Here is a 12,523-nt window from a genome sequence, read left to right on the forward strand (position 1 = left end):
AAAAATCCCTGCCGTTTGTATTTCTTTCATTTGAATTGTAAACATCTGTTTGGCTGTAAGGCGAACAGAACATTTATTTTGCTCTCAAGATTTGGTCTAATTATGTCAACACCGAATCGGCGGGGAGTGGGGCGGCGCTGCGGCTTCGGAGAGGCTGCGCGCAAGGGCCCCGCGCCCGGAAGCCAGCCAGCAAGTATTGATCGCACCTGGAGAGCGCGCCGGGCCTCTAGCCATCACCCGCCCAGTTCTTAGAGAGGAAGGCACCCAGAGGGGGCGCGTGGCTTAGAGGCAGCTTTGGGGGCGCCAGGAGAGCCACAGCCCCTTGGAGACGGTCGCGGCTGTTTCCTCTGCCCTAATTGCCTGTATAAGAAGAGGAAAAGCGCACTCATGCGTCGGCGCTTGTCTTTCTATCCCGTAGCCTCGCAAAAGGTGGGTGGGGATATCGTGGCGCTCCACAGCTCGCACCCCTGGGCGGTGGTAGTTGCCCAACACAGTGGTGGAGTTGGGCGGGCTTTACTCAGGTTGCTGAGCACGTGTGAGTCCATTTCCCGTTGCACTTCCCACGAGCTGGGGAAATAAGTTGAGCAGGCGTGAGCATCCCCATTTTTCAGATGGACAGACCAAGGCCCAGAGTTACTCATCAAAGGTCCTATGGGTCGCTAGTTGGCCAACCTCTTACTTGCAGCCCAGTACTTTTTGCGCTCCCCGACGCTGTGCCTGCCAACACAGGGCCAGATGTCTCCAGCCACACCAGGAAGGACACAGCTCGACCCGTTTTTCTTTGTCTTCATGGGATCTAACAAGGTCTGGCAGCTGAAGGATTTGCATCTGTGTATTTCATGCCTAGTTTTGTTCCCTGCACAGTTTCTTTGGCTGACTTTTCCCTGTAGCTATGGCAGTTATCCCTTTTATGATAGTCATGTTCTAGACAAGTGACCTTAAGTAAATAGACCCCGATTTCTTATGCTGTTTCTAGAGCTACAGATCTGAGTTTGAGCATCACTGGAAATGGGAAGCCCCATCTCCAAATTTCAATTTTGAAAATAGTGCCCTCCATAGAAGTATTACTTCAGTGCACTATGAATGGAAAAGAGATGTACTCTAGAGAAGTTCTGCATGAGTAGCCTGGTTCTGGCACCAGAGGCACCTTTAACTGGAGTGCTGGATCTAGAATGAATGTTACATAATTTCAGTAAGAGCCCACATGCAACACAGGCACCATGAAGAACTTCAGCTGGTAACACTGGGGATGAATACTGTAAATGCCTTGGCATGGTTGACTCTCATGGCTTTCCTTTGAAGTCTCATCATTGCTATCTGTAGTCTGGATCCCCTTAAAGAAGTCCCACCTCCTTGGACCTTCATTGTAAATGCAAAAATCTGGTTATGTTGAACTATTACTCTTTTTTTCCTCCCCCCAAAATAAACCGCTGGGAAGAAAGAGATCAGGTTCCCCATGCTGCTGTAAACTCTACAAGTTGCCAAATCTTTAGCCAGGACGAGAGAGTTCCCCAAGGCTGCAGCAATGCCAACTATCAAAGCAACAGAAATTCCCTTTAAAGATGCTGTGACATAAAAAATAAAAGACTCTAGAGTTGATGGCTAATCCTGAATACAAAATAAATCCTCCAGGCAGTTTGTGTGTGCATAAAGCATACTCTTAATATGCAGCCTGTGTAACTTACCTAATAAATGCTTATTTGAGCATAAGCCAGAAGCCTCACCTGGATGCAGGAGAGAAAGACCCAGAGCCCAGGGAGATAGCACTTGGCTGGGTAGCAGATCCAGTGACTTCCCTGGGAGCAGCTGGCTTTCACCACAGGGGTTCACTTTGCCAAAAGGGGGCAATTTTCCAATTGGAGAAAGACTGATTTAACTCCTTTCTTTTTAACAAAAATCTTTTATAATCTTCTGTGTCTCCCTAAATTAGGTTTCTGACCCACTGTAGATTAGTAAATATAGGAAAGGTCTAAAGCTGTGTCCTTTTTCCCTTGGCTTGCTGGGAAAGTAACACATGCACAAACATTCTTTTCTCATAATTTATTTGAGACCCATTGGGTGAGATTCCTTGTGTCCTCAGTTGCATGTTGGCTATTGTACAAGAGAAGAGGATTTACATAAGAATGTAAATTTGTTTATGATTCCATGACCATGGGTGGAGGCCCATTTTCAGAACAGGGCTCTGTGAATTTTGAAGATAGATATTATGATTCTTTAACATTTTTGCTTCAGATGACCCCACAATGACCTAAGTCCTAAAGTTATCAGGGTCCTGATTCTGACAAAATGATGCTAAAAGCCAGGTTCATTGATATCCTGTTCATCTCAGTTTTTGAGAAGTCACTTAAGAGCTTATTTGTAAAATGCATTTTGCATCTATAGGTATAAAGGGAGAACATTAATGAATGGATAATGATAGTTCCAGGCCCCCAAATCTGGGAAAACTATGATGATGATGATGATTAGTTTTAAAATTCTCCGTGGCAATGCAAAGTGAGGAAGTGCAGGTGAATTTGTATTTGGGGCTCTGAGGCAGACATTTGCATGATTTTCCACTATGTTGACCACAAGTTTAATGCCAGGAAAAGGATTTCGGTTTGACAGTTGAGATTGTGACCTCTCAGATTTCAGCCTGAGGGCCAGTTTCCAGACATTCACATTGAGAACTTAGCCAAGTGTACAGGACTCATCTTCTAGTCTAAAGAGGGCTGGCTATTCTAATGATATCAACATCCTCTCTTCTGTTTTGGGGGGTCATTCAGGGTGATCACCAGCCTCAGAATGCTTAAGGAGAAAGACGTTGGTCCCAGTACTTTCAGGGGAAACTTGGATGACTCCAAGACAGCCTGGAAGAATTCCAGGTAGTACAGGAGTAGAAACACTTTAAGAGTAGGGTAAAGTTAACCTGTTCTCTCAACCCAGGTCCAGGACCTCTTCGCCTTTTTAAACATCCTCCCAGGTTCCTTAGCCACTGTGCTCAGAGAACACACCCAAATCTGAATGCCAGAGACGTCAGCAACACAACATTCTCCCTGAGCACTTAGTAAAGGAGGGGAGGATCTATGTGGAAGGCAAGTGGTGAGTCCTAGACCAGGGCTTCTCAAACTTTACTATTCATGAACCACCTGGGGATCTTGTTAAAATGCAGATTCTGATTCAGAAGGTCTGAAGTTGAGCCTGAGATCCCACATTTCTAACAAGCTCTCAGGAGATGCCAGTGTTGCCAGTTGAGGACAACCCTTTGAGTAAAAAGATTTTGGACAACACTCTCCTGCTTGTTTTTCTTCTTCCACCTACTTTTCTCTCTTTTCTCTCATAGAAGACCTTTTATGGAGAGGAGTCTTAAGATCTCCCATAGTTGAAGAAATTAGATGTATGCTCAGGAAAGCAAGCCTTGAATTTGAACCTGCCAGTGAACCCCATAAGCTCTGTCCTCAGTTTGCTCAATGCATGAGGAGGCAGCCTTGAATGCCAGGGCTGTGTAGCCACCATGTTAGCAGTATGGACATTGGCTCAGGATTTTTGCAGTATGGGAGGATTGGGCAGCAGGAAACTCTCCTCAGTGATTATCATCTTGGGTCCTCAGGTCTACTTCAGGTGCCTGAGTTTAGGGAATGTACTCTTATTGTCCTGGAGAAGAGCAAAGCTCAAGGGGCTTTCTGGAGCTTGGAGACCAAAGGCTTCTGCTTCAGTAGCCCCAGCATGGCAAAATTGCTTTGGTGATTTTGCTATTAGCAGTTATTTTTTCTTTGTTCCCTAATAGTAATAATGATAACAACAACCCAAACAATAATATAATTGGCCACTAACACAATGTGACTCTTACTATGTTCTAGTCTTGTGCTATATTTGACTGTATGTGCCAATCCTGAGGGCTGATATGTGGTAGAGAGATGTGACCTATCATCCACCCACATGGGTTGAAAGTTTACGACAATGGGTAGATTATTTTTGGTAGTACCTGGGAACTGAGTGATTCCAGTACTTATAGTTGGTAGGTGGATGAGAGAAAAGAGATGGCAGTTTTCAAACAATCTGGAAAAGAGTTTTCAAAACTTCTGTCTATATAGTAAGTCATGGATAAAATATATCCATCCATTGTGTCTATTGCACATACATGCACACACATATACAGAGCCATGGAAAAATAATACATACCCTCTGTGGGGGTAACTGGTGGAGTTTGGGGTTTTTAATTAATTGAAGTGTTTTTTGGTGTGTATGATGTCAAAATTAGCACTGATGGGCCAGCCAGCTCTACGTAGGATGATAATTTTTTGCTTAAATTAAAAAATTGTACCCCCACAAACATGTTCTATATGATATTTGAAAGCTAAAACCCATATTGTTATTTGAAAGGATGTCTTCAGAGCAGCTTTCTGAGATGATCCAGGTGACGTATGTATGAGAACATTCGTTGCCATGTATTCCCAAATCCTAAATAGCGCCTTGATGTTAACTGTCTTTCGTGCAATTATCTTCTCTCACAGTCACTAATATGTAATATACTTTCCCCCTCCCTCAAGGTGGCACCTGTGTGGTCAACCCCACAGACTTGTTTTGCTCTGTCCCTGGCCGTTTGTCCCTTCTCAGTTCAACTTCCAAATACAAGGTGACGATTGCTGAGGTGAAGAGGCGCCTCTCACCACCTGAATGCCTCAACGCTTCACTCTTGGGAGGCATTTTGAGAAGGTAAGACAATTGTCTCCTGGCATGTCGTATCTTCCAACTGTACTGATATCATACTCCTCCACCCTCAGCCCTGAAGCCTTCGGTCTCACACTGAATTCCCCATCTGGTCAGGTCTTCTCATCATTTCCCTCAGGATGTGAACTTTCAAAACCTAGTTTTTCTTTTGTTTTCGGACAGAGCGAAATCCAAGAATGGGGGTCGCTGCCTGAGAGAGAAACTGGATCGGCTTGGCCTGAATTTGCCAGCGGGGAGACGGAAAGCGGCCAATGTCACGCTCCTTACTTCCTTAGTTGAAGGTACGATTTTTCAGCTCTGATACAAGGTTAGCAGTTCTTTGGACCTCAGGCTTGTTAGATCATGCTGTTTCATTTTTGTCTATGGTATTAAGCAAGACAGTTAAGACTTACAGGTGCATTTCCCAATTAATCATGATAAAGATGATGACATTAGACAACATCAGGTTTAGATAATTCATAAAATGTCATTTAATATACTAATCTTGGCAATAACACAGAAGAAGACAGTGCAAGATTTAAGTACTTCAACCAGTATTTCCTAAATAACAGCAACAAGAAAACTGGCTGGGCTATTGTCATTTTTATGATTGTTTATTTTAGAGTTCAGATAAATCTAGCTTAACTCATTATTCAGTGCAACATGATCTATAGGATAAATAATCACCCTTTATATAGGGTTCACAGGAGTCTAGCCATGATACCAAGCCTGAGAGCATAACGTGTTAATCCAAGTATGTATCTCTTAAAGTACCGTGATGTTCCATGGCTTTCTGAGTGGATAAGCTGAGTCAAAGAAGGGTTAAGGTTTATCAGTGGTATAGAGACAGAGGTAAAAATATATTCCCAGAAGTTATTTTTTTTCCCAACTCACCTTTTCCTTTTTGTTTCTTCTGTAAGGACTAAACTACATAATTTTATTCAAACTTCTTTTAAGAAGAGGTATTATTGGAGACTTATTTTTCACTTTGTGGGGGAGCTTTTGAATGCCAAAGGAGAGTTCTTCCATAACCCAGAATGCTATTGTTTTAAATCTGAACAAAGGGGCCTTTTTACCAAAACTCACCTGAACACACCTGTGACACTTTTCTTGCATTGGTTACTCTCTTGTCTATAAGGCACTAAAGGAAGTGAAAAGTAAGGGAAACACAAAAACAAACATCTTGCCTTTATCCAGATTATCAATTCATACTATTTACTGTACAACTTTGTGAAGTAGTGTGTTCTAGACATTGGTCTGGGCAAAATTGCTTTGGTGATTTTGCTGTTAATAGTTGTCTTTGCTTTGCTTTGTTCCCTATTTGTAACAGTGATAACAACAATAATATTATTGACCACAAACATCTAATAAGTGTTACTATTACTATGTTCTATGTCTTGTGATGTGTTTGCCTATGTGTGCTGATACTGAGAACTGACAGATGGCAGAGGAAGTTGACCTGTCATCCACTCATATTGACTGGGGGCACTGGGGGAAGGACGAGGTAGAAAAAAATGACACATGGGGTTGATTCTAAAGGGAGACAGATTCCTGCTCAATTTAAATAAGAAGATAATTATGATTATAACTATTTAACAATAGAACAAAACACTTATTCAGTATATAATGAGGTGGATTTAAGAATCATATGGGTGGTAAGACTTGACTCCCAACTCTGCAGGAGAATCAACTCAGGAGGTTTATTTAAAAATGCCTGGGCCCCTTCTCTAAACCAGCTGAAACTCAATCTTTGGGGGGGTATGACCCAGGCATCTATACTTTTTTTCAACATCCCCAGTGATTCTGATGTATAATGAGGTTTAAGTATCATTGGTCTAAGTATTTCTCGAGATCCTTTTCACTTCCTAGGATGGACTGACTGTGAATTCTCAGGAAATTTGTAACTGGTGTGAAAATTAAAGGCCCTAAGAAAGACTCTTTTCTGTGGTGTCCGTGAAATACTGGCCAATAGAAGCTGAAGAGCCTACATAAAAGGGTATATTCACAAATCTTCTTACTGATTTTTATGGTAGCCAAGCCAAATCTTCATGATGTAGAGAAATACATCTTCTTTAATTTCAGACGCTGTGATGGAACTGAGAAAAAGACATTTAGAGGCAAAGGGACCTTTTGCATCCCTTAACTCCCCACATATTATAACCCTCAAATGCACATGTACACTTTCTCTCTCTCTCTGTCTCTGTCTGTCTCTCTCTCTCACACTTAAAAGTTTTATTACCATGTGTATATTCTCTGATTTTTATTCTATTCCATATTTTTGTGTTCTTTTTAAATGCTGATGATAAACCTACTAAATTCATTTCAAGACTCACACTGAGTCATGACCCACAGTTTAAAAAACTCGAAGTTGTCTTAGGACATGAAGAGAACCTAATACTTGAAGAACAAGGACATTCCATCTAAATTAAAATAGGCTTTATTTTATCTCTGGATGACAAGAAGAGCAGTTTTATTGTTGAGGACTCTCCTATATATTTTTATTCCTACATTTTGGTTACGTTGGTGATGACAGCTGATGACTCCTTTCCAGCCAGCAAGATGCCATTTTCTGCATTAGGCTCATAGTCTTTGGAATCCTGTAGATGATGTTGGTTGTATACAAAATAATGGTGACTCAATTCTGATTTATCAAGCCCCTGGAAAATTGACATAGTTAATGCTTTTCTTCAGTACTTTTGGAAGCTTGATCCTTTTTGAACTGATTCAGTTCCTTCAGGTTTATTTGCTTGTATAGTTTTAAGTGGTAAATTAAAACTTCCCCATATTTACCAGTTGGTGTTGGTAAGACTTTGAGTTGACCATGTCTTTGGGTGATACTTCTCTTCTTTTATCAAACATATTTTGTAAGAGCCAGCAACATTTCAGATTAATTTTTTCAGAAATTCCAAAACTAGATTCCTAGTCATCAAAAATGGTTCATCAACTTTCTTATAAATCTGTGGTCTTATGGGAAGGAATAGTATTTTTCTTACCATTTTTATTGCTATCTCCCCTTTACCTCCTAGATTTTCTGCAATAACCCATATGTATATTTGAATACCAGTACCTAGTAATTTAGCTTCTCTTAAATGGCTCTCTTCTTTTAAAGTTTTTATTTTAATTCCAGTTAGTTAAGATACAGTATAATATTAGTTTCAGGTGTACAATATAGTGATCCAATCATTCCATATATCACCTGGTGCTCATCACAACAATTGCACTCCTTAATCCCCATCACCCATTTTACCCGTCCCTCCACCCCCTCTCCTCTGGTAATGCTTGGTTTGTTCTCTAGTTAAGAATCTGTTTCTTGGTTTGTCTCTCTCTTTTTTTCCCCTTGCTCATTTGTTTTGTTTCCTAAATTCCACATGAGTGAAATGATATGGTATTTGTCTTTCTCTGACTGACTTATTTCCCCTAGTGTTATACTTGCTAGCCTCATCCATGTCATTGCAAATGGCAAGATTTCATTATTTTCTTTGGCTGAATAATATTCCATTGTATATATACCACAGCTTCTTTATCCATTCATCAATCGATGGACACTTGGACTGTTTCCATGTCTTGGCTATTGTAAATAAGGCTGCTATAAACATGGGGGTGCATGTATTCCTTTGAATTAGGGTAAATACCCAGTAGTATGATTGTTGGATGGTAGAGCAGTTCTATTTTTAACTTTTTAAGGAACCCCCATACTGTTTTCCACAGTGGTTCCACTAGTTTGCTTTTCCACCAACAGTACACCCATGTTCCCTTTCCCCTATGTTCTCTCCAACACCTGTTGTTTTTAATGTTGTTGATTTTAGCCATTCTGACAGGTGTGAGGTGGTATCTCACTGTGGTTTTGATTTGCAACTCCTGATGGTAAGTAATGATGAACATCTTTTCATGTATCTGTTAGTCATCTGGATGTCTTCTTTGGAAAAATGTCTACTCAGGTCCTCTGCCCATTTTTTAAATTGGATTATTTGTTTTTTGGGTTTTGAGTTTTATAAGTTCTTTATATCTTTTGGATACTAACAATTTATCAGATATGTCATCTGCAAATATCTTCTCCCATTTTGTAGGTTGCCTTTTAGTTTTGTTGATTGTTTCTTTTGCTGTGCAGCTTTTTATTTTGATGTATCTTAAATGTCTCTTAAGACTGTTAATTGAGACTCTTACAGAGTTATTTCTCAAACATCCTGATGGCCCAATATATTATTACTATTCAATCACACACCCCACCTCCATTTTGCGATAGGACTTAAGCATAAGTGAGATAGTATCTAATTGATTTTATTTCTCATACACCAGACTTAGAAATAAATTTCATCATGATGTTACAGTACTTGTCAGGGCTTTTCTGGGGAAGATTTGAATACAGACTTGCCAGTTGTTTCTATTTTGATAAAAATCCCAAAAAATAAAAGAGTAGTACGTGGAAACTCTGGTAGGCATTCCATGCAGAGGTGATATAACCTTTGTAAAGATCCAATTGGTGAACAGCAAGGTGCTTTTTATAATGAGGATTGAAATTAGCAAATGAACATTTGTTTTTCAAAAACTACCCCTGTCACTGACATAACAGTAGTTTTGTTATGGTAGTCCAAATTTCCATGCTTGCCTTGGGCTTTCCATCATTCTGTTTTTAATTGTTTTATAATAATTTTCCCCTGTATTTCTTTTAAATGGAGTCACTCAATTAATAGTGCCATCCTAACGTTGTTCTCAAATCAACATATTAAAGTAATTATTTTGGGATTATTTTAGAAATTTAAAGGAGAGGGCTATTTAATGCAAATTTATATTTAAGTAATTCACAACATTTCTGTTACAAATATCATTGTACTTAGTAACCACTGGGATGAAGTGGTTCACTTGAAACTGATTTCTTTCACCTCACAAAGTTGATTGAAAAGTGAACATTTTGGTAAGGCAGATATTTAGAGTGGGGATTTTTTGGGTCCATGTAACAGACATATTTGAGCTAGAATGAGGTATGAATGTTTGAATCTAGAGTCCTCAGAATGTAATAGTAGATCATTTCCCCCTTTTTATCCATATTTCTTCATCTAATGGGTTTTAGATATATAACTAATGGTTGATACAACTTCTTCCCCACTTTATCATAAACTTGATGTTCTTTTTGTTTCCCCTTGTTTTAGTCATATTGCTGTGACTTCTTTTTTGTCTCATTCTGCTTATATATGACATCAAATAGATGTTACTCTCTGGAAAATATGGTGGATTAGAGTCGTTTAACCCAAGGCACGTATCTTCCTGAGATCTTGGGATAATCCCAGCCTCTTGTATAGTGGTGATAATTCCATCTTTGGAAAACATTCAAAGAATTTGGCCAATATTATTGTTCTGATTCTAATACTCTTACTATATATTTATTATTTATGAATTAGCACCTTCTGTTAGCTGTCTTCTCTGTATTTTATTCCAGAACAACCTTTGCAGAGTTGGTGGTTGTTAAAACAAACATGAGGAGTCAATGATGGAGTTATTCCTGCCCATTGCTCCCACCCCTCACTTGAGGTTTTCCAAGATGGCCAAAGTTGCAGAGTGTTGCTGGAGGGAGGTTTTGTTCACTGGAGTGGAGTGCTTTCCTGGGACAGTTCTGCTGAATTTGCAAAAGCTCATGTAACATTCTGAGGCTACACCAGGAGTTCTGAAAGCACCGTTGAAGTCCTTAAACATAAATACCTTGACTTGCAGTTTGTTGTGACAGGGGGCCAAATCCTCTGTGTGTGTGTGTGTATGTGTGTGTGTGTATTTCAAAACAGTGTGGGGCAGAGAAGGGTGTGAATATATACCAGCAAAAGAAAGGGGACCATTTACAAATACCTCATATGACATCTATTCACTCTTTTTGAGTTTAAATCCTTCATTACTATTGTTTCGTTCTTTAGTTTCAAAAAATGTAAGCTTCCAGACCTTGCCCTGCACGTCTTACTTCATATGACCTAGTTGTCCCACTTGCAAAATGTATTTTCCCTTAGGCAAGTACACCTCCCCTGTCCTGAATAAATTCACCGTTGAAATTTTGTCAGACTTTGAGCTGGTTACTTAAACTGACTCAGCTTCATTGTCTTAGTTTATAAATAAAGATCATAATATCTGTAATGGTTAGGACAATGTTAGCTGTTATAAGAGTTAATTCCCAAATTTTCAGTGGCTTACCATGATAGAAGCTTATTTCTCAGCATAGTTTGAGGTGGGTGTTCCTCACCAGGGGCCTTTTCTCATGGTTTTAATCAAGGACCCAGAGTCCTTCCATCTGTAGCTATTCCCTTCTCTAGGTCCTAGGAGCCCGTTCATTGAACTCACAATAAGGAGAGACATGGTGGCAAAAGTACACAGCTTCTTACCCACCTTACTGCTGTTCACATTCCAAGAACTAGTCATGTGTCCATAACCAATTCCAGAGGTGGGTGTGGGGGATACTAGAAAATGTAGTCTCTAGCTGGGCAGAGTCTTCTTAGCAGCAACGCTATATAGTATGTAAAGAAAGGACAAATCTTTGATGGTCCTTCACTCAACTCTGCCACATCTGTCTTGTACATCTTTTTTTTTTTTTTTAAAGATTGTATTTATTTGACAGAGAGAGAGACAGTGAGAGAGGGAACACAAGCAGAGGGAGTGGGAGAGGGAGAAGCAGGCTTCCCGCGGAGCAGGGAGCCCGACGCAGGGCTCAATCCCAGGACCCTGAGATCATGACCCGAGCCGAAGGCAGATGCTTAACAACTGAGCCACTCAGACACCCCTGTTTTGTACATCTTATGTAGGATTAAATATACTCATGTAGACAAGGACAACTGACTTGGCAATGAACTCTTTCCTAGAGAGGAGGTATAGTGAGTGAGTATAGGTATATCAAGTTTTCCTGATGTGATTAGTCCATGGCTTTTTATTTTAGGAAGAAGTATTGTTCACTGCTTGAGACTCATAGGATTCAAACACCAAAGTCCTTTGCCAAGTATTAGTGGTAATACATGCACAGGGCATGCTCAGCTTTAGATGCTCTTCTCATGAAATTTAGAAAACGGATATTCTCATTACCTTCACGTGGTACCACGGTGGGTTTCTATGGGAATCTGGAGCTGAAAGCTAGCCTTCAGGGACTCATGGCATGATTGTAAGTCTGAAACGACCTTCATCCCATGAGTCTGGCCATTCCAGACTCAAATTCCCACGTTAGTCCCTCCTTCGGGATAAAGGTTTCCAGCTTCCTTCTTAAACTGTGTGTGACATAAAAAGGCTAATAAATTGGCCCTTTGTAATAATAGCTCTAATTGGTGCTCACTTTGGTCAGACAATCAGATGGAAGAGCTCAGTCACTAGGAGAACCTGGTGTTCCCTTTTGCATACAAACACTCTGTCATGGGCAATGTCTTGAGCACAGTTTTTGCATTTCAGAGCTGTCGGTGGAATTGGGCTCAATAAAGTAAATGCTAGTAGGGCCTGTGTGAATCATTTTAAGATCTGTCTTGGAAAAGCTTTCCGCCCCACCCCCCCCCAGACTAAGGTATCACGTTATTTGTAAATTTCTTATTCTAAAGTATGGAAGAGTTTCTGAGAGACTCTGCTTTGATAATTGGTAATTAGATAACAACTAGATATTATATCTGGGAACTAGCACTTACCAGAATTTTCAAGAATTGATCTCCATGAATGAGAGTGTATCAGACAATGCTGTGGACAAATAGACACCATCTTAGGAGACGTGTTCTTAAGTCATTTGTAATATTACTCCCCTGATCTGCATCTTATGATTTCATTCATCTTCAGGGGAAAAAGGTATTTACGTGTAGGGGTAGAGGAAATAGGCTACTACCCATATGCTTTT

The 12,523-nt window shown here is 40.2% G+C and overlaps 1 protein-coding gene across 1 annotated transcript in view; it reads left to right on the forward strand.

Moving 5' to 3' along the window:
- The window catches only part of TFAP2D (transcription factor AP-2 delta), a 61,187-nt gene that overhangs the window by 10,284 nt on the left and 38,380 nt on the right, over positions 1 to 12,523 (forward strand). The window contains exons 4-5 of the mRNA XM_045866016.1: positions 4,527 to 4,692; positions 4,870 to 4,988. Coding sequence (XP_045721972.1) covers positions 4,527 to 4,692; positions 4,870 to 4,988 — 285 coding nt within the window. The remainder of the gene's footprint in view (positions 1 to 4,526; positions 4,693 to 4,869; positions 4,989 to 12,523) is intronic.

Source organism: Mirounga angustirostris, unplaced genomic scaffold (assembly GCF_029215605.1).
Source record: "Mirounga angustirostris isolate CCGP_5_RB_7025 unplaced genomic scaffold, mMirAng1.0.hap1 SCAF_8, whole genome shotgun sequence".
NCBI lineage: Eukaryota > Metazoa > Chordata > Mammalia > Carnivora > Phocidae > Mirounga > Mirounga angustirostris.